Below are 22,010 nucleotides of genomic sequence, written 5' to 3'. Positions count from 1 at the left end.
CATATGTCTGGCACCGTAGAGACCAGTCTTTGTGAGCAAAAGAAAACCCGGAAGCCGTAGGAGAGAGTGAGCTTCAAGACAATAACAATCTGTGTGTTTGCCGGTAAAGTACAATAATACAGGGGAGTGGGGCAGGGCTACCATTTCTTTCTTTCAGAGAATTTCCATTCACAAATGTTTAGTAAGAATAGTAACGTTTCTGTTTCTTCATTTTTTTAATTTAAGTTGGAGAGGTATATGCCTACGGGCATGCCAATTGGGAGGCCCAAGAATGACCAGGGGTGAACCTGGACTCCCCGGCGGTTGTTGACGAGCGTACACAGCTTTTAAAACCGGCCCCAAGTGACTCAGAGTGATGGGCATTTGTTCAGAGGAGGATGCTGGCACAGTCTTGGAGGCTGAACAGTAATCCTGGGTGGCTCTAGGATGAGGTATTTAATCACCTCAACGCTAAGAGTCTTTCTTATTGAGTAAATACTTGGCAGCCTCAGCATCCGCTTGGAAAACAAAGAGAAAAATAAACGGCTGCAGTGAGGTCCCGGTGAGGTGCTTGTTCGTGCTAATCCTGACTGTCCTTTAGGGCTTCATAGGGCTGCCTGTCCCCTGTCCTTTAAGGCTTCATAGGGCTTCCTGTCCCCTGTCCCATAGCATGGCTGCAGGAGTCAACATCACATCATCTTCGTGATCCGTGTGCAGAGGCCCAATCACTAATTGCTAGAAAAAGCAAAAATGAGGGGCTGAGAATTGAGTCTGTGGCTTTGTGCATGCAGGCAAGCATTCTCTCTATCAAGGAGCTATAGTTCCACCAGCCCATTCACCTCTATTTTAAATGTAGGCAAAAACAGGGGTGATAATGAAAGTGGTTGTGTGCTCACAGAAACTCCTGCACGTGTGGTAGGTTCATACTCCAGCTGTAGCTGGTCAGGTCTGTGCCTTTCTCACAGGTAGACATGCTCTTTTGCCTGTGGCTGTCTCTGTCTTGGAAACTCTTGGTATGGAATGAAACCTTAGTTACTTGGTCAGATGGCAGACCCTCCATGTCCAAGCAGCCATGACTCTGTAGGTGGGCCTATCTATCCGCTGGCAGAAGTCTGGGGAAGTGGCAAGAGTTTGAAATTTGGGACATGTAAGGTGTCGGGACCTTGGAGAATATTGTCCCTTCCTGTTACAAAGGAGAGATTACTGTTGAGCGGAATGAAAAGCAATGATTAATAGTTGAGTTAAAAAATTACCCAGGGTGGCTGAGACAATCTTCAAGACAGCTAGGGTATAAGTTCCCTCACTTTGGGGAAGTGCGCAAAGTTTTTGCCATTTTGAACAAGTAGGGGGCTGAGAGAATGGCTCAGTGGGTAGAGCGCTTCCCAGAACCCCTGGAGAGCAAACATGGGTAATCCCAGCATTCCTGCCATTAGATGGGAGGCAAAGACATGACAGTCTCTAGAAGCTCCCTAGTGTGGACTACACAGCATTTTGTGCAAAAAATGAGACCCTGGCTCAAACAATAGATGGCAAGCAACTGCAGCTGGGGTCCTCTTTCCTTCACATATATGGAGCATGGCTAATAAAAACCCAGACACAGATATCGGGGTTCAACCTGAAGATCAGAAAAGCAAAGCAGCCAGCCAGTAGAGAGCTCTTACCTCTAAGAAATCCTCAGACTGAAAGAAAGTGGGCGCCTGTCTTGTCCCAATTTATATTCCTCTCTAGTGCCGAGATTAAAGGCATGTGACTCCCTAGTACTGGGATAAAAGGTGAGTCACCACCTCCTGGATCTGTTTCCGCATTGATCTAGTGTAACCCATGGTGGCCTTGAACTCACAGAGGTCCGTCTGCAAATCCTGTGTTTAAAGGTGTGTGACACCAGTGCCTGGCTTCTAGTGACTTAGTTTTACCTTCTGCTCTTCAGGCAAGCTTTATTTATAAAACACAAATAAAATATCACTATCCGTGTACACCATAGCACATGCTTATCCCAACCAAGAAACGGAGCAGATATTTTTCTGTTATGTGTCTAACGAGATTGCCTAACCATGAAATTACTCATGTAAGAAATTCTCCTTTTGGCAAACATACCCAGTAGTTTGTCTCCGCATCAGCATCTTCTTTTCATTCTGAGGGACATCGGAGAGTAGATCTTAAGGGGTCTTGCCAGCTCCCCTTTTCTCAGTTCTAGGGCTTGTCTACTCTTTTTCTAAGTGTCAGCTTCCTGAGTCACAGATGGAATTATGCCTTTCCAAAACTTCGATGTTGAAGGCCGCTTTCCAGCAGGACAATAAAATGAAATGAGCGTGGTGGAAACTGGGCTGGGATGAGGTTATGAGACTAGGGCCCTATGGTGGTATTACTGCCCTCAGGAACAGACACTGGTTGCTGGAGAGATGGCTCAGCAGTGAAGAGAGTGGATTGCTCTTCCAGAAGACCAGGACTCAATTCCCACCACCCACATGGCAGCTCACAATGATTTGCAACTGTAGTCCCAGGGGACCCTCTTCTTACCTCTGTAGAGACTGTATGTACATAGTACACAGACACGCATGCAGTTAAAATATCCATACACAGGCCAGGCAGCGGTGGCATATGCCTTTAATCCCAGCACTAAGGAGGCAGAAGTAGGCAGATCTCCCTGAGTTCAAGGCCAACCTGGTCTACAAGAGCTAGTTCCAGGACAGGCACCAAACACTACAGAGAAGCCCTGTCTTGAAAATCAAAATAAATAAATAAAAATGTGAAGCCAAGATGAAAACCTTGGCTTATGGGTATGTTAAAAAAATACCCATACACATAAAATTTAAGAATAAAAATAAGTACTTTTTGGATGTGATTGCACGGGCCTGTAGTTCCAGAACTTTGGAGGAGAATCACATGTTTTATTACAGCCTGAGCTACATATAAGACATTGTCAAAGACAATGAGGAGGAAGGGATTCTGAGCTTACAGTCTCTCACCTCATCATAGGGACATAGAAAGAGACCATTTATAGTCAAGAAGGCTTCTGCAGAGCCCAACCATCCTGACCTAGACTGTCCCACCTTGGAAGCTATGAGAAACAATACCCATTGCCCAAGACACCTAGTGTGTGATGCTTTGTTGCAATATCCGAGGCCCACTGTTCCCTCCATTTCTCTCTTCTCTTCTCTTCTCTTCTCTTCTCTTCTCTTCTCTTCTCTTCTCTTCTCTTCTCTTCTCTTCTCTTCTCTTCTCTTCTCTTCTCTTCTCTTCTCTTCTCTCTCTCTCTCTCTCTCTCTCTCTCTCTCTCTCTCTCTCTTTCAGAGCACGAATACAGATATACTATCTAATATCACCAAGGTAAGGCCTCCCCTTGTCTCAGTTTTGCCCTTTATCATTTGAAGCAGGCGACCAAGATATTCATCTATACACAATGCTGAGTACTCCGGTTCTCTTTAGACTGTCTAAACTTTTCATTGTATCTGTGACAAGGTGGGGAGAAAAGTTTGACAGAGGGGTCAAATTGGAAAGTGGTAGCGGCCAACCTAATCCAAGGGCCACCGTCTGGAGCTCTAGAGACACCTTCCACGCCCCAGGCTGCCAAGCTTGGCTTCTCCACCCCAGGATGCTGCTGCTCTTCCTCACAACCTCTGCCACCCACTTTCCTGCTGCCCATTCCCAGCTCCTTCTTTTCACTACTACTGAACCTCCCTTCAGCCCATAAGAACCCATAGCAAACCTGTATTTCCCTGCCTCAACCCGCAGGGGACACGGGAAAATGATCCGTTGAGAGTGACCAATCCTCCCCCCCAAATAACGCCTGTGGGGGCTGAGCAGAGAAGCACAGTCTGCAAGTTCCCGGATTTCACCTGCAGGAAATGCCTGCCCAGCAGTAATCCACGGGGTTAGTAGGAGGGTTTCACAAACTCAAGCCGTGTGATCACCACTTTTAAAGTTAGAGTCCGTGAATGAAAGAAATCTCAATATCATGCTTTTTTTTTTCTGCTGCAAGATAGCCAAAATATTACTACTTTAATAATAATCAACAAAAGTTAATGAGACAGTTCACATTTTTCCAAGCTAAGTGTCCCCAAATTAATGACTTTCACGTTGATAGCATCTCTCAACTCATATAGCGGCATTCAGTTGCTTATTGGGCATGTGTAGTTACTGTTGTTGCCAGCACAGCTCTGGCCAGATGTAAAAGGGAGGGCCCTGGTATGTCCGCAAGAAAGAAAATCCCCCTGCTGTGTGGACAGCTTCTCCTGGGCTGGAGGGCATAATATGCCTTCTACAGAGACCATGAACCAAATAATTCTTTAAACTGTGATACCTTTTAACTATTCTTTTTTTTAAAAAAAATATACATTATTTTTAATTTTTTGTTTGTTTGTGTTACTGATCTCTGTGTGTGAATCTATGTTATATGTGTGCCCATGACCGTGTAGGCTGGAAGACAGTGTTAGACCCCCTAGGAGCTGGAGTTGCAGGGAGATTTGAGCCCCCAGACACATATGCAGATGAGAACTATGAGCTCTGGACCACTGAGTGTCTCTCCAGCTCTCTTTGCTGCTCTTTACCTTGAGAGAGATGAACAAGTCATCACACACTTCGATGATAGCATTAGGTTTCCTCATAATGAGAACTAAAGTTTCCCAGATAGTCTTAAAAATTTAGCAATTTGACAACCATGATTTCTAAGATTAGAGAATGGGTTGGTGTCTCCTTGTCACTTTTGTGACCCACAAGGATGCTGCACATCCTTGCGCCTTGGGTGTTTAAGTTTTCACCTGAGTCCACCTGAGACCCTTTAAGGAAGTGCCAATGGTCAATAACAGGTATGGGTTTACAGGAGTAGTAGGTGTGTGTATGTGTGTGTGTGTGTGTGTGTGTGTGTGTGTAGTTAGTCTCACTCTATCTGCCCAGCTGGCCTAGAACTCATGGCGGTGCTCCTGTCTTAGCCCCTGAATGCTAGAAAGACAGGCACGAGTCATCATTACTCCTGGCTTGTGTAGAAAGTCTGTTTACCCATGGCTGGTAGTATAGCAGATGCAGTCCTTGAGCTTGTCTCCACTGGAGGATGGAGAAAGCCTTGGGCTCTCCGTTATATCATATCAACCATTTTCACCCTTAGCTCAGAGATTCACCAAGGGCCATGACACTGGACAAACTTTGATGTCCTAGAGGATGCTCAGTTTTATTTTAAAATGCTGGCCAGCCTAAAAGAACTGAACCTCTGTGATGGGTCCCATGCAAACAGTTCTATGCCTGGGCTCAAGTTATACTCCTGGCAACTCTGAAGCTTGGCCTGGGAAGATAGTCTTTCTCTAAGACCATCTCCCTCACAAGGAGAAATGGCAAGGTTTGTTGTTCAGACACATAAACACCTAATTTCAAGCATATTTTCCTATATTTAAGTCATTCCTCTTATGAATGATTCTTTGGGAAAGGAAAGATGAACCTTGGCGTGGCTCTTGCTGGGGTTTGTCTTTCAAGGTTGGCTTATTCCCACAGTTGGTTGAAAGTTAAATGCACATAAAAAATAAATATAATTAAGAGTTGATGAGGAGTGATTCTGGTCCCTCTCCGGAGACTTCCAAGTTCTTTCACGAGCACCCTGAATCGTTCCCCTCACGGGATCTAGACTCTGTTTTCAGTGTGTATAACTGGATGACGTAACATCTGGGCTGCCTCTCAAGAACGTGAGAAACGAGATGCTTTCGTCCTCCCTCTCCAAGTTCTGGAAACGCTGATGAAAATGACTGTCCTCTTTTGTTTGTTTGTTCTTTGCTTCAGCATCCGGCTCGGTAGAAGTGCCCTATGGAGGTCTCCCACCTGTGGAAGAAGGGGACAGAAAGATCAGCCTGATCATGGAGCTGTCCACCCAGCTTTCCCTGCAAACTGAGAAGATCACTCAGCTCGAAGAAGTGTTAGCCGAAAAGGAGCAGAAGATTGAGGCGCTGGTTGCTAAACGCAGTGACCAGCTCTCCCAAGAAGACGCAAACCTTGCAGAAGGTTTGCAAGAACTCCCCGTTGTATACGATGATAAGAGCGTTCCCGTGGCCTCTGATGAGGAGTTGTAGATTTCCTATATGACAATAATTAAAGTTTAGTGTCATCCAGGTGGAGTCCAAAGCCTAAATAACTGGTCAAGTTCAAGTTTACAGATTTGAGTATCGCCTACAGTGTTCGTGCTGGGAGAAAACCATAGAAAGGGGAGAAGCAGACCCTGAAAGTGTCCACCACTCAACAGTGGTCACATTGCCACAGGGCGGTAGATGTTGTGTCTTTAGACACTCCTGGTTAACAGTGGGTGAGGGAAGGACACAAAACCAGGCAGCTGGCATTTTGCTTGGTACTGTCCTCACACTTTGATGGAAGGATGGTAAGTATCCCTTTGCGCAGTGCAGGTGGGAAATGAAAGCTGTGTTGGAGGGGCAGCTTCAAACTGGGCATGGCGAGAGGACAGGGAAGCAAAATCCTTGCCAAGAGAGTAAACAGCCATGAGGGCTGCCCTTTCATATGCTCTCAAGTGATTTTTACAGCAGTAGCAAGGGTAGAAACTAAATAATGCCGAGGCAATTTTAAAAAATGAATCAGAGCTGTGGTCCTTTGGGAAAAGATTCTGGACAGTATCTTCCTGGGAAAAGACACAACACTGATGGTTTTCCCTAAGGAGAGAGACTAAAGATAAAAGAAAAATGCACACTTCTGTTAGGATGACCACATAGTTGTGAGCCCTGCTCACAGCAGAGAACATGGCAGCATTGGCAAATGGGGGGCAACCTGCAATTAATGGACTGCACAGAATCCTGTCATGTCCTCCTCCCACCCTTCCCACTCAGATGATCCATGTCCTACCCAAAGGACACTAACGAGAAGTTTTCTGAACTTAACTCTCACAGCGAACCTCATGGCAAGCTGCAGTATTGGCGGGCTTCTGAGTGTGCCCAGATTGCTGCAAGTCAAAGTAGTCCATCCAGGTTAATAAACAGGTATCAGAATTCTGTCCCCAAGCACAGCACTGGACTTCAGAAGCAGAGCAGGCCTGGGAATCGGCATTTTCAGCAATGCCTTCGTAGACACAGAGGAGTCCCCTGAAACATGGTGATTTTGTAGATGGGTGGATGAGTCTGGGGACAGGGAACCTGTCTGCTTGCTATAAAGGAAGGCCTCACATTGGCTGAGTGGTTGTGAATTCATAGCCCTGGCCTCTGGTGTTGGACCTGAAATACACACTTTAATAAGTCATAGATTTCCCTGTGAATATAATCCAAGAAGACAGTTGTAGGCAGGCTTCACACACAGATTTCATACATTTACTCCCTGAGTCATGGACAATTGCTCCTTGCACGCTGGGATGGGACCAGGGTTATTAAAAGAGCGCTGATTGTATGCCCTGCCCACCGACAAGACAGTGTCTAAACCTGAGTGCTGCCCCGCCTTTCCCTCTCTCCCTTACCCCTTTCCTCTCCTCTCTCCTCCTTCCCTTCCTTTCTCTTTTCCTTTCTCTTTGAAGGAGCTAATGGAGTCTTGCATGGGCTATGACAACTTTGTGATTCTAGATACTCATTTAAAAAAAAATAATTCATTTTTTAAAAAAAGTGTTTCACAGGTAATTTAGTTTTTTATGCTGAGCTATATGATCCCTCTGTATCTGAACATAACCTCAGCTTCATGTGTGTGTGTGTTTGTGTGTATCTGTGCCTGTTTTATTTTTTTAGTGTCAGAGATGAGACTAACTCAGAACTTATTGGTCATGAGTACTGACCCCCAAAGCAGTTTGAAGCACTTTTTACCTTTTCTGAGGTGTCAGCCCTACAGAATGGACTAAAGATATCCCTTCTCTCCAGCTAACACCTTCTTATCACCCTATGCGGCATGGTACCCTTGGTTTGACTTCACGATCTTTATTAACACCAGATGGCTAGGCCAGCTGTGACCCTAAAGTTCTGCTCACTGCCCCTGACACAACAGTGCTGATGGGAACTGGCATCTTCTCGCTGTGAGTTTGTGAGAGAAAGCTCTAAGTCTTTACCTTCTGGAAAGAGTGGAGTGTTCCTCAGACAAGTCATCGTCTGCTCATTGTGATGTACTAATGTGCTCACCAAGGTTCCCCCTTCTTATTTTATGAGAGATTGCCTTGAGCCCCTGGGATACTAAGGGGGATAAGGAGGAAAAGAAGGGAGAAAGAGACAAAAAGGAAATTTCACCATATCCCACACGGGCCCCTGTTAAGTTCTTCATCAGCTTCCTAGTGAATGCTTACACTAGCCCTCAGCATGAAAGCAGCCGCGCAGCAGAGATAAGTAACAGGAGGTGCAGAGCTGGGATTAATTAATGGTTAACTGAGCCTGCCACCTCTCATAGCCACATGCCAGCCCTTGGAGTTTAGCATCAAGAAGAGTCATGTTAGTCTGAAAAGCCATCTTTATAAGAAGCTGATCTTGATTCAGGTCTGGGTCACCTTCAGATGGGAAGGTGGGAGGGGATTTGGTCTAAGCATAAATAGACTAATCTGTGCTGGGGACATTTTGGTAACAAGAATTCTCTCAATGCCCAGGGCTTATGGATCAGGGGAGGCATTGGCCGCTGAGCAGTTTCTAAGAGAAAAGTTCACGTTCCCGACTGAATCCCCTCAGCTCAAGGGCGAACTAACTAGCCTGGCTTTTTAAGCAGTGGGAAAAATAGGCAGCAGCAACAACAAACAAACAAGGAGATGGTGCCACACTAAAGGTAGAAAGCTGAGACCAGCACAAACAGGTCCTCTGACCCCTGCATGTATGCTACGACACACCCATGCCCACACTCACATGGAGGAGCATAAACATTGTATACACTTTATACACACACACACACACATACACACCCTCGGGGAATAAAATATTTAATGAATAATTGAAGCCATTTTCCAATACTCTAAAAACATTTATAGAAATATGCAGTATTAATTATACCTTTGCACTAATCATGAGCTTATTTTTTAATCCAGAAAGTTAAATTGAATAAGGAGATATATAGTCAATTTAAGTAAATGTTGGCATTCACAATCCTTTCATTTCATTATTATAGTCAAATGCTCCTAGGTATTAGCATAGCAAGATGAAATTGTTTTAAAGTAACAGACTTTTAAAATGAGCAGAAATCAAATCATTGGCCCAAAAACACAAATGAGGATTCATTTCAATAACTGCAAAGAAACTTTAATTTGAAACAGTCTATTGTGAATGCATCTCTGGGAAAGAATGAATCCGACCAAATTTTAATTATCTGCTACACTGTCCTTTTTTCTCCAAATCTAATTCTTTTCTTCTACATTATGATAATGTAAAGAATTTTTACTTTAGCAAAACGAATAAAGAAATGTTGGCAAATTCTGTAAGCCTAAGACAAAATAATATTTACTTGACGATTAACAAGTGTAAGGACAGCTGGGCAGTGGGTGGAGCATCCCAGCACTGGGGAGACAGAAGCAGGCAGTTCAAGGCCAGCCTGGTCTACAAATCGAGTTTCCGAGTGGCCAGAGCTGTTACACAGTGAAACCATGTCTTGAAAAGACAAACAATAAAAGAACAACCAAGTACAAGGATACAAGGATGAAACCATCCCCAAAATACTTTGTTCATGCGGGGAACAGATGAGGTCCCGAGTCACTGTGTATCATTGACACAAGCACTATTATGTTAAGGATCCAGTGCCTTGGATCCATGAGACTGGCAAGGCCTTCCCCAGGTCAGGCTCTGAAGAACAAAGCCTTAACCTGGTCCCTGGTCCTAGCTGTGCCTGGGAAATATCAAGGAAACGTCGTCCTTCAGCTTGACTGTGACCTAGAGAGACCCTACTGAGATGGGCTAGCCTGCCTCCTACCTCAGCTGTGAATAGTGAGCCCAGAGATTCGATTCCAGCTGTTGGTGCTTATTCATTAGAGCACACGACCCGCCCAACCCCGGCATCTTTCCTCATTCCCCATCATCCCAGAAAGGTCAACCTCAGAGTCATGCAGGTCCAAGAAATTTTATTGTTTTATTTTTATTCCATGCTTATAGATGTTTTGCCTGCATGTATACCTATGTACCACATGTGTGACTACTGCCCACAGAGGCCAGGAGAGGGAATCAGATCCCTTGGAACTAGAGTTACAGACAGATGTGAACCACACTGTAAGTGTTGGGAATAAAACTCGGGTCCTCTGGAAGAGCAGCCAGTGCTCTTAACCACTGAGTCATTCTCCGGTGAACTCCACCAAGTAGTGCAAAAATTGTAAAGATGTGTTTTTCACCTTTAATTACATGTATGTGTGGGTGGTCAGTGTGTGGGTGCGAGTGTGTGTAAGTGAAGGTGTCTCAGAGTCCAAAAGAGGTATGCATATACCTCAGTCATAGGCCAAAAGCTCAAGACACTGACATTTATGGCGGTACCAGTACCAGTTTACAACACACTACACAACTATATTTCATCAGGGGCAACAACCATTTACTTACAGGGACAGGTAGGGAAAAGAGCTGTCTTAAGCAGGCAAGGCTGAGACAATAGGGGGTGGTAGCATCCTGTGTAAACTGTAGAGTGCACCGTGTGCTCTTCATACAAATATTTATTTTAGAACAAAACAGAAGTCCAATGAATAAATGGAAACCAACCCTTCTCTCCTTCCTTCCTTCCCTTCCTCCCTCCTTCCTTCCTTCTTTTCTCTCCCACTTCCTCCTTTCCACTTCCTTTTCTTGTGTTAGGATCCACTGAGCCTAGGGCCTTCATGCCCCCTGGGACTCACCACCTAGCTCACTCTACAGCTCCCAAACATTGCCATCACTGAACCAAACAAGTTGGTCAATCACCTGAATGGGGGCAGCTTTTCATCTTTATGCCGTTGTCGTGGAACAAGTCTGATAAGGAAGGCTCCCACGGAAAATCCTTTTCCTGAAGGTGGAATAGAGACTGATTTGAGAAAGAAGAGAGACAAGGAAGATCTTTGGGCTAGAGCTGCATGGTGATGGGGCATGAGGGGCGTGAGGGATGCAAGGTGCCATTGCCCCGGGGCTGGACGTCTTGGTCCTGACATTTTGGAGTAAAAAGCTTGGGATTCATTCTCTAACTGGATCTGTCTTTGTAAGAGTAAAAGCAATTTGATTTGAAAACATTTCAATTAATTGTAAAATGCTCATAATCAGTTGATTCTCCTCAGTGCAGGTCCCTAACAAGGTCATGAGCTTCCGCTACTGTGGCTTTTTTTTCCAGCAGCAACTAAGCCTTGAGGTGTCCCTTTTAGAAAGCATATGATTAGAATAAGGCTGAGGTGGCATTGACATTTGGATTAGAACTGTAACTTGCCAGCCCAGGCCACACAGAGCAAATAGCCAAAAGCAGACTTTTCTTTTCCTCACTCAGTTGCCATCATTGTTGAGATAGCTTCATTCCATGGGAAAAAAGCTGGCACCAGATAGCAAAGCCCGTAGTCCCATGGTGGGGAGGCTGAGACAAGAGAATCATAAATCAGAGTCTAGCCTAAGCTACATAGCAACTCTCTATATATATAAAAATGTTACCAGAACACTTGTTATGTGGTTTTCCATTCAAGAATAGGACTTGGAATTATTGGATTTGAATGTTAAGGGTCACTCTTTGCTAAATAAACAAGCAAACACCAACCAAACAAAAACCAGATGCAAATGTTCTCGATGGAAATGGCCAGACAACCCAGGCGCTCCCACCAAAGGCTCAGGCTGCTAAATGTGTGTTGAGTATCCAGCTTCGGAAATGTGGTCCCTGGGAATCTGAAACAAACACAGTTTTTGTTTTGTTTTGTTTCATTTCATTTTACCATAAAACCATCATTTCATTAGGTGTGGGAAACCTTGTGACTAGTCCTATTTCCTGCTGGGACCTCTGTCCCAGCACGCACATCCTTTTTATTTTAGAACGATCATTTCCTACTTGAACTGGTTTCTCCCATGTCTGGGAAATCTTAAAAAGTTTTGCTGTAAGAATTATTTATTCTTTAAAGTTTTGACTAGTTTTCCCTCTCTCTTTCTCCCTTTCTGTTAGAGTTTGAACTCAAGGACTCGTACATGCTAAGCACACGCTCTCATGACTGAGCTGGGCTCCGGTTCCTTTTTCACATCCCATGTCAGCATGATCAGACCTTTTGAATCTTAAACATTGGTTTCCCAAGTCTTTGAAAAAAACAATTTAAGGACCCGAGAGCTGGTTCAGTGTTTAATAACACACACTACTCTTCCAGAGGACCCCAGCTCCATTCCTAGCACTCACAGCAGGAAGAACCCTCCCTTGCCTACCAGACCTCGGTTCTCATTTACACAATGATCATCAAGGGGCAATCTATGAAGTCTGTGCCCTAGCTCTCGCTCTCTCCACCTTCAACCTGGATGAAAATGGGAGAGGTATAGCTTTTTCATGCAGCAGGCAAAGGAACACATCTTGCCCCCACTTGTTCTGATCACTGTGAGTCAATGTATTTCCCAATACAGACAAGAAAATTGACAAACTACAGCCATGGGCCAAATCCGGGTGCTACTGGCCTGTGCAAGGCCTGAGGGTTTTGAACGTTCTGTATGTTTTAAATAATCTTACTCTAAAAAGAACAGTGTTTGTGACACAAAGTTACATGAAATTCAACACTTACTGTCTATGAATCGTGGATTAGAATACAGCCATTCTCATTTGATTAGACAATAAACAAATCTAAATTACTAGCTGCTTGGCAGAAAAGGCTTGCTGACCTCTGACCTAGAGCAGTGAGATGAATTGCTCAGTGAAATGGACAGTGTGTTCAGAAGCAAGCCTGAGACTTACTTTCTTATTACAGGATGGGTGTGCCGTATATTCAGAATACACACCTTTCTATATGTATTTATTCTCAACAAACAGCATAAGAAAAATGTATGTTAACCAGATGTCCCAAATCGCACTGAACTTTGGATATAATAAGTGAATAAGTATTAATAAAGAAGCTTAGCCATCTTTTATTATTCTTTATCAAAAACCTTTCCTCCAAGATTATTGATACACCCTTCTCTCCATACATTTTCCATCCTGTTCTCACATTTGGAGGTTGCCTACCTTGACTTCCTATCCTCAGGACTCTGTGGTCAATGGATATGGGAAGCTAATCCAGAGACTCCACTCTAGGTCCTTATTCCAAAGCCCAAGTCAACTGGAGAAAAGAAGGATGGAGAACATGGCTCTGAGAGGAACATTAGGAGACAGGTGCATTCCCTCTAACCATTCCTGCACCTTGCCATAGCTATAGGAGTTGGAAGCAGCTGAAAGGGTCTGGTTCCATGGGACACTATCCAGGATAGATTCTGAGACCCTAGACATGCCCCTGCTTAATTCCTATGCCCTGGTGTGGCTTGGATATGGCCAGCAGCAGATCTTGCAGGACCACAAAGCCTGGGAGGACAGGGGACTGAGTATCATCACACGACAAAGAAGAGGTTCGGTACCAAGAACTCTAGTATGAGGCCAGGCAGCGGAAGATCCTGGATGACTGGTTGAAGTTCCTTCCCCCATGGTAGGACTAAACTCAGTATCGATATTCAGAAACCTTAAAGACTAAAGGTAAAACACAAAAGGAATCAACAGGTTTGACTTCTCACTGAAACCCACATGAGCCGTACTGTTAACATTCTCCCATCCATACCAGACCAAAGCAGTTTTGTAGACTCTCTCCTTCCGCTGAGTTCTGCTTCACAAGAGGTTTTCTTTTTTTTTATGGTTTTTTTCGAGACAGGGTTTCTCTGTGGCTTTGGAGCCTGTCCTGGAACTAGCTCTTGTAGACCAGGCTGGCTGGTCTCGAACTCACAGAGATCCACCTGCCTCTGCCTCCCGAGTGCTGGGATTAAAGGCCTGCGCCACCATTGCCCGGCCACAAGAGGTTTATGGAAACCCAATAGGACATCTTTTATGTTTTATTTCACAAACCCATCAAACTAGTGAGTCAAGACCTCAGTCAGGCATTCTCCTTTTGGAGCCTGCAGCCTAGAGAATTACCATCACCTCTTGCCATGCAATGACTTGCACCCTTCCTGTCCATGTGTGTGGACTCACACCTGTACCACAATCTTCTTTTTGAACTTACCTAAGTAGAGTCAATCGTGTTGATTGTATTAACAAAATTTTATCAAATGCTTAAGAATAACTAAGATAAGGTGAAAAAAAATCACAATGTTTATCGAAATTATTCAAGTTCTTGCTTTCTTATCCTCATGTAGAAAGTAATTTTGAAGAAACATTCAAAATGATATTTGGCCAAATATCTGGGCATCATGGTCTAGTCATGTTGACATGGCTTAATATAAAATTATCTACCACCAAAAAATAGAATTCTTTAATTTCATCTTATAGCTGTAACGTTGCTTCAGTATCTAAAACAGATAAAGAAGCTGAGCGTGGTGGTACACACATGTAACCTCAGCACATTGGAGGCTGTGGCAAAAGATCTAGAATTGGAGGCCAGGCTAGCTATATAGCAAGTTCAAGGCCAACCTGAGCTTCATGGTGAAATTCTTTGTCTACCCTTCCAACTTGAGAAAACATTCAATCGATGCAATACATCATCCCAACAAACTAAAGATGGAAAATCAAATAGTCTTATCAGGTGATGCAGAGAAGATAAATGTGGCAAAATTCAATCCTTCCACAATTTAAAAACTAATTAAAGTCAAACCTAACTTACTTTCTTATTGAGAACTTGTTCTCAAGCTGGGGTTGTAGCTCAGTAATGGAGCCCTTGCCCCTGCTTGATCCCTGGACCTGACCAAAGAAGAAAAAAGAATTTACTTAATGTAACTTACTTGTAACACACTCGACGATGACAGACCGAGTGTTTTCTCACTGCGATTGAGAACAAAGCGAGGCTGTCCAGTTTCAACCATCTTCTTCAGCAAAGTGCTGGAAGTCACAGCTAGTGCAATGAGCCAGCCAGAGGAAGGAAAGCACAGAGATTAGAGAGGAAGAAACAAAACTCTCCCTAGCTGACACTTTGCCAAAAAAACTCCCTGGGAGTGCTGAATGAATTCAGCAAGTTCTCAGAATCTAAGATAAAAAGCAAGGCAAAACTGGATTGCATAGGGAAACAATGCAACTGTGATGAAGAAAAGGCATAATATCATTACAATCGTGTTATAATGAGATATTCTCGGGTGTGAATCTACCAAAACATATGCCGGACCTTAATGCTGAAAATCCAACCTTGCAAATGGAAAAGGAAATAATTTACAAGGGGAGTTACGTACTGTGTGTGGGGGGGGGTCAGAAGATTCAACATGAAGAAGCTATTAATTCTCCCAAACTATTGCACAGGGTCAGCATTATTCTGATCAAATTCTAGCAAAGTGGCTATGATATATTTAAATTGCCACCCTAAATTGATGTGTAAAAGGATATTAGCTAGAATACAAGAGAACTTGGAAATATTTCAATTGAAAAATAGTCAAGTAATTTCCAAAATAAGTGGTGGCCACCAAATTACAGATTCGCAAAAAAAAAAAAGACCAAATGAATGCAAAATAACCCTCTCAGAGTTCTCATATTACATTCAGTCTGAAAAGAAATAGATACAAAAAGAAATTCTTGAGAGAAGACAAAAACTAAGGCACCTTTGTCTTTAGAGGAACAAGACACAAATTACATTGTATTTCTCATCAGAAACAATTCAGTGAAACGAAGAGAAATTCTTACAGCGCTGAATTAAAAGGGAAGAGCAACCTAGAATTCTCTCTCGGCAAAGCCAGTCTTCAAACGTGAATGAGGAATAACAACTTGTAAGCTGGGCAGTGTCGCACGGTAGTTATTGCCTGTGATGCTAGAACTTGGATGAAACAGGCCGGAGGGTGAAGAGTTCAAGGCCAGCCTTTTCTACAGAGTGACTCCAAGGTCAGTCTTGGCTACATAGTGACTCCAAGCTCAGTCTTGGCTACATAGCATCCTGTCTTAAGAAAAAAGAAGTCCTTCCCCCCCCCCCAAGAAAAGCAGAACTGCAGAAATAGAACAGAAACAGAACAGATTAGTGACTGTGGAGTGTAAGGTGCTACAGAAGATACAGGGCATGGCTGTAAATGGCATGAATTCCCTTGTGATAGGCGCCTTCTGCACCCTGGCTCTATCCTGGTTGCAGCATTAGGTTGTACTTTTCTAATCTGTTATCACTAGAGAACACTTAAAGAGTGGTAGGATCTCACAACTGCTATATTGAAATGCTATGGTGTGGCTTAGAACTAAAGAGACGTGAGTCGACAAAAACCTCAACTTCTTTCACCATCCTCCTCCTCCTCCTTCCTCGTTCTTCTCCCCTCTCCTCTTCTTCCTTCTCATTCTCCTGCTATTTTTCCTCCTCCTTTTCTTCTTCCTCCTCATCTTCTCTCCTTTCCTCACCACCTTCCCACCAAAGGGAACTATTTCTTTCTATCCTTATTCTGCAGTTGATGCTGCTATTGCGTTTGACAGAATAAGCAGATAGTCATGGGCAGCGGGTCCCCACTGCCTGGTGTCAGGTTCACACCAGCCTACTTTCATTCCCATGTCAGGTTCACACCAGCCTACTTTCATTCCCATGTCAGGTTCACACCAGCCTACTTTCATTCCCATGTCAGGTTCACACCAGCCTACTCCTCCAGGTATGAGTTACCCAGTCTGATACTGAACAGAGACCAAACACAATGCTTTTTCCCACCGCTGGCTCCAGTAGAGAATCCAAATCTTGGCCTTGCCCTCTAACATGAATTTATTAATAGGTAGCCCTAATGCCCTCTCCAGGATACAATCCCTCCCTCTTGCTTGGTCTGTATATCTCAGTGACTTGCCTCCGCTCATGTCAGTGGCTTCCACATCAGAATGGCTGGAGAAAGAGGCCATTTTTCCCCTGATGACTTCTGTCCTGTGCCTCAACCCCCACCCCTTGTGAATTTCACCCTATTTCCCACGCAGCTTCTACAGAGATGTTCCCAACTGAACTACAGGTTTTGAACTTCAGGTTCTATCTCTACTATCTTGTGATTTTGGTTCCACAGAAGCCACTGTTCACTCGGGGAAACACACAACTCTTATACCTAAATCACCCTGGCAAAGGGGCATCTGTACTGTGGGCATCAGTACATGAAGGGTGGGCTAGGTCTTTTATGAAGTTTCCTGTGTCTTATGAAGGATGTTACCGTGACATCCTTCCTTCCCCACTGTTGTAATCTGCTGGCTTGGTCTGTCACCTGGGTACCGGTCCTCTAAGAAATAAGCCCCGCCCACTCCCAACCTCCTCCCCTTTACTTGGTGGAAGCACCAAGGCAAGCAGATCTCCTGCCTCCTCTCTAGTCTGTTCTCCTACGCTCTCTCTGTCTGGAGAGGAAGCTTCCACCTTTCTCTCTAATCACCCCTCCCCTTCCCCTCTCTCCTCCCCATCCCTTCCTCCCCTATAATGCATTAAATAAACTCTATACCCCAGCTCTCTCTCTGCAAGGTGTAGCTCTCTGTCTGTCTCCCACCAAGGCCTAGGGTGACCTGTGCTGCCCCTCATGGGGACAGTCTTAGGTCACATACTCTTTATAAATGTTAACACACCCTGCTTTAGCCATGCAGGGCTTCCCCTGACCATGCTGCCTAGAGCTTGAATTCCACATTAGCACAAATCTGCTTGTCCCTAAGATGCAAGAATTCCTTTGAAGCCAGACTTGGCAGGCGGCCTATACCTGTAACCCACTGCCAGTGACACTAATGAGACTGACCAAAAGTAAGGCACACCACAGAAGACCCTATTCTCACCTGTATACTGAAACAAAGAATAAAGAGGTAAAAAGAAATACTCATTCAAATAATAGGCAAAACTGAGCACAACAATCACCAGGCAGCTCTGAGTATGATACCATTGTCTGCTTTCTAGATTTGTTTTGTCGTGTTATGGCAGTGGAGCTTAAAACCAGGTACCTGAGCTTACCAGGTAAGAACCTATCACCAGGCTGCTTCCCAAGTCCATACTTCAGTGTAGACAGATGTTGTCTGTTCCCAGATAACTGGCAGCCGCTTTTCAAATAACTGATTTGGAGACTTAATATAGATTATAGATACTCAGTGTTTAGCTCAGGCTTGTTACTTCCTAACTCTTACACTTACATTAACCTATATTTCTCATCCATGCTTTGCCATGTGACTTGGCACCTTTTCTCAGTCCAACATGACCATCTTGCTCAACTCTCTCACTCCACCCTTCTTCACCCCAGGTATCCTCAGTTTGATTGTCTGCTAACTTTATCCTGCCTTGCTATAAGCTAATCAGCTTCTTTATTAACCAATGAGAGTCATACATTTTCACAGTGTGCAGGAGGATCCGCCCACAGCAGTTCAGCACACATCAAAAGCCTCGTCAAAGCCCAAGAGTGCAGTTCACCGAAGGGGCGCTTGCCCAGCTGTGCAGGGGCTGTAGGTTGTAGCCCAGTGTTGATACCCAGAGCTGCCACCACCGCTACAGAAAAAAACATCTTTACAGGTTTGTATTTTACAGCGATATCCTCTAGTACTAACTAAACTCTGAGCGCTACGACACTGACTTGCCAGGCAAGATGCCCCCTTGAGCCCAGCAATGCCATAGTGGCATGGCAGGAATTTTGGTAACTGACCCCCCCCCCCCTTCCTAATTGGGAACCTAGTCAAAAGCTCACAGTTCTGAAGGTCACAGGCCTGGGTGGGGGTGGGGCCCTACTAGAGTTTTTTTTGTTTGTTTGTTTGTTTTTGGTTTGGTTTTTGCTAAATGGACACACTGTCAAATTGCTTTCTAAGTATTTAAGTTGATGCCCATGGACAAGTGCTGCTCTAAGTCTTAGGCAGGGAACCTGACTCCTGCTGCGGACCACAGATAATGCAGGCTCATAACTGATCAAAGGGCTAAGAGGGAATGATGGCTACACAGGCCTAAAGGAGACCTCTGTGTCACGGCCCCTCCCCCACCACAAGAGCTCAGAGCACAGCACAGAAAAGAGAACAGAAAGAAAGAACTGAGGCATGGAGAGGAAGTGGGGCGTACACTCTCTGCTGAGCGCGGCATCGCCGCCACGCTGGGGACCTCACTGCAGCTGTGTGTACCTGCACACAAGCCAGCCAACAGGATCAGGGAACATTCCAGCAGGCAGCAGTAACTGGACTCAATCTGCTACCAGCAGGACATGAAGGTGGGAGAGCCCTGGATAGGGGAGGTTGGGGAGCTGCCTGGATATGGTCAAAATACACCATATATGTGTATGAAATTGCCGAAGTATAAATAAAAGATACTCTGTAAAAAACCAAACAAACAAACAAACCCAGGAGTGCTTTCACGTTTCTTAAGGGAAAAAAAAGAAGAAGGAAGGAAACCCATTTTAGAAAGAAAGAAGCAGAAGAGTGAATCCAGGGACCTGGACTGTTTCTAGCCCTTCATCTCAGTTTTATCTGCACAGCAAATCTTTCCGTTTCCCCTCCACTGTGCTGTCTGTCACCCCACTTCCTAATGTCACTCCCGGCCCAGGATCCAGTTCCTTGAGGCTCCTTTTGTAAAGTCCCCTAGTATAAACACAAAGGTCCTTTTCAGCGACACAGGCCATCTACTCGATTGGCTCTAGCCAGCTGCCTCCTAAGTCACCTCACATCCTGGTGCACAGGGTACTATAGATAATTAACATCGTGAATTCCCTATAAAAAAAAAATCCAAGCCAAGGTACCCTTGGTCGAAGATTTCCAGCACAAGAAAACCCTTTGTGTGAACAGGAAGCTGGTTTGCGTACTCACTGTTAACTAGACAAACAAGCCCTAAGTGAATTGCATTTGTCATCTTGGCAGCTCTGTGCTTATAAAGAGGCTTAACTGAGAGATTAAGACAAATTCTATCTGAAAATATTGCGCTGTAAAACCGTACACCTGCCGGAGTTCAAAGCGGAGTGGTTCTATTACAGGTTGTGCAAGGAGCAGGAAAATTTTACACGGTCCCAAGCCTGGAAATCTAAGGCAAAGCCCCCACCCCCAGGCCAAGGCTGTTGGAGCCAAGGTTGTTTGAGCTCTCGATATAAGACTGAAAGCTAACACTTGTCTGCTGCAGGAAGGAAGTCCAGCTAGACTCTTGGGGGCCGAGCTGGGGAACGCTAGGGAAACTGCTGAAGTACTAGGGGGGAGGGGAGCCAATGACCTCCCAAAAGCAAGGAGAGGATGAAGCCTTGACGGAATTTTTCTAATGCCAGCAATAGCGAGCACACACACACACACACACACACACACACACACTGCTCCCTAACCTAGAAGCTGCTTACCCTTTACATCCTGCCAAAGATTTTGAGCTGAAAGAAACGGAAGCAAAGCGGAGCTCCAGGAGAACCAACCACGGGCATCGAGCCTCTGCCCACAATGAAGCTCTCTGGAACTCAGCCCCACACCAGTAACATTAGGGTAACCCAGGTGTACAGTGGGAGTCAGGGAGTTGCCCATTCAGCTCTGTGTTAAGCAAATGATGGGTGTTTTTATTACTACCTGCAATTTTCAAATGAATGACCTAATGCGCACAGGAAGAATAGACCACCTCTTAGAGGGTGGTTGGATTTATTTTTCTAACCCAAAGCAGGAAATGCTCTGCCTGGGCTCCGACCCTCTCCTGAAGCTGCTCTGGGCACCCTGCCAAGGCTGGTTCACCAGGCTCGGTTCTTCTGTTTTCATCTAGTCCAATCCCTTTCCCTTAGGCTTTCTCTTTCGCTAGCATCTCTCTGTGATATACCTCCTGGCAGGGTAAGTGACCTTGGCAACCTGCGTGCCTTGGCCTCCTGCTTGAAAAAGAGAAAATCAGCTCTGGCCAAGGTAAAAGTCATGGGTTGCCTTTAAGGTGTAGAATTTTATGGAAATTCATACAAACAGACTAGACTGTGCATTCTTGGGACCCAGGAATCCTCTTTCTCCCTCTCTCCGCCCTTCCCTCTCTCTCTCCCTTCCTCCCTTCCTTTACTGCTCTCTCTCCCTCCCTCTCTATCTTTCCTTCCCTTTCTCTCCCTCTCCCCCAGCTGTTCCCTGATGTACTATGTAGCCCAGGCTGCCTTTAGCTACAAATAATCTTTCTGCCTCAGTCTCCCAGATGTTAGGATTGCAAATTTGAGGCCACTACAATCTGGCTTGGTGGTTTTGTTTTCATTTGTTTCATTGATTAAAAAAAAAAAAAAAAGTTCTGGGAACTTGTACTGTGTCTGTGAATCCTTCATGTGCAAACAGTTGGGCTAATTGTGGGCTCCATGCCAGTGAGCTTCCGCCCCCATAGGTGTTCATGGAGTGCCAGGGGCAGCCTTCAATTTCTAACCACTAATAAACAAGGTAATCACTCTCCTGGTGGATTGGGCTATGTTTCTTTCACTGAAATAATTATGTCTTCATTATTGGCTTTCCAAAAACAAAAAAAAAAAACAAAAACAAAAACACTGTGTTTCTCAAAGTCCCAACATTCAAACCTCTTAGCAGTTTCTCATCAATTTTAACCCGGGTTTGAACCCAGCCGAACTCAGAAGCACGTCCATTCATTACGCTGTCTGTCTCTCCCCCCCAGCTCCCCTGCCCCGTTCTCTTCCTATGTCTCCCTTGATTCTGGGTACCTAATGAACTGATTTTATAAGCTCAGTTGGAATCTCCTGAATATAAAAATTGTTGGAGTTCAGCTTGGCGGTGGCATTGGGCAAGGCATATGGGATGCCATATGTTGGGGTTTTAGCTCCCTTCACCACGTAAGAAACGTCAGCACGTAAGCCACCAAATGGGAAGCACCCTACACACCATGGTGGCTCTCCCTCACTTTTTGCTGTCTGAGCAGACAGCTAAGTATAAGCATCCATGGCCACATCCAGAGTGTGTGGCCTCCCGTCTCTTACCTTTCTAAGCCTTGCCTTCGGGCTTACTGCCAAACGAACACAGCTTTAACTGGCCTTCCTGGGTTTTCCCTTAGAGTCAGAGGTCATTTCCACCTAAACTGAAAAAGACAAAGCATTTCCAAGGCACTAACCAAGAACTGATGCTGCTTCTGGACCCTCCCTTTGTAAGATTTCCTATTTCCGGCTCCGGCCGGTGAGATC

At 44.8% G+C, this 22,010-nt stretch overlaps 1 protein-coding gene and 1 long non-coding RNA gene across 2 annotated transcripts in view; one reads left to right on the top strand and one right to left on the bottom strand.

Annotated features, from left to right (window-relative positions):
• The window catches only part of Ccdc192 (coiled-coil domain containing 192), a 188,716-nt gene extending 182,668 nt beyond the window's left edge, over nucleotides 1-6,048 (top strand). Inside the window, exon 7 of the mRNA XM_050120897.1 lies at nucleotides 5,743-6,048. Coding sequence (XP_049976854.1) covers nucleotides 5,743-6,029 — 287 coding nt within the window. The 3' untranslated portion in view covers nucleotides 6,030-6,048. The remainder of the gene's footprint in view (nucleotides 1-5,742) is intronic.
• LOC126487861 (uncharacterized) lies at nucleotides 5,118-20,302 on the bottom strand. Its single transcript, XR_007588520.1, has 3 exons — nucleotides 20,220-20,302; nucleotides 14,757-14,866; nucleotides 5,118-5,781 (listed from the first exon to the last, which is right to left on the bottom strand). It is a non-coding gene; the product is annotated as an uncharacterized lncRNA (long non-coding RNA).
• Between the last annotated feature and the right edge of the window lie 1,708 nt (nucleotides 20,303-22,010).

Source organism: Alexandromys fortis, unplaced genomic scaffold, assembly GCF_014885135.2.
Source record: "Alexandromys fortis isolate MF-2015 unplaced genomic scaffold, M_Fortis_MF-2015_v1.1 scaffold_181, whole genome shotgun sequence".
NCBI classification, from domain to species: domain Eukaryota; kingdom Metazoa; phylum Chordata; class Mammalia; order Rodentia; family Cricetidae; genus Alexandromys; species Alexandromys fortis.
Note: the sequence above shows the minus strand (reverse complement) of the source record. Positions and strands in the feature narration are given on the sequence as shown.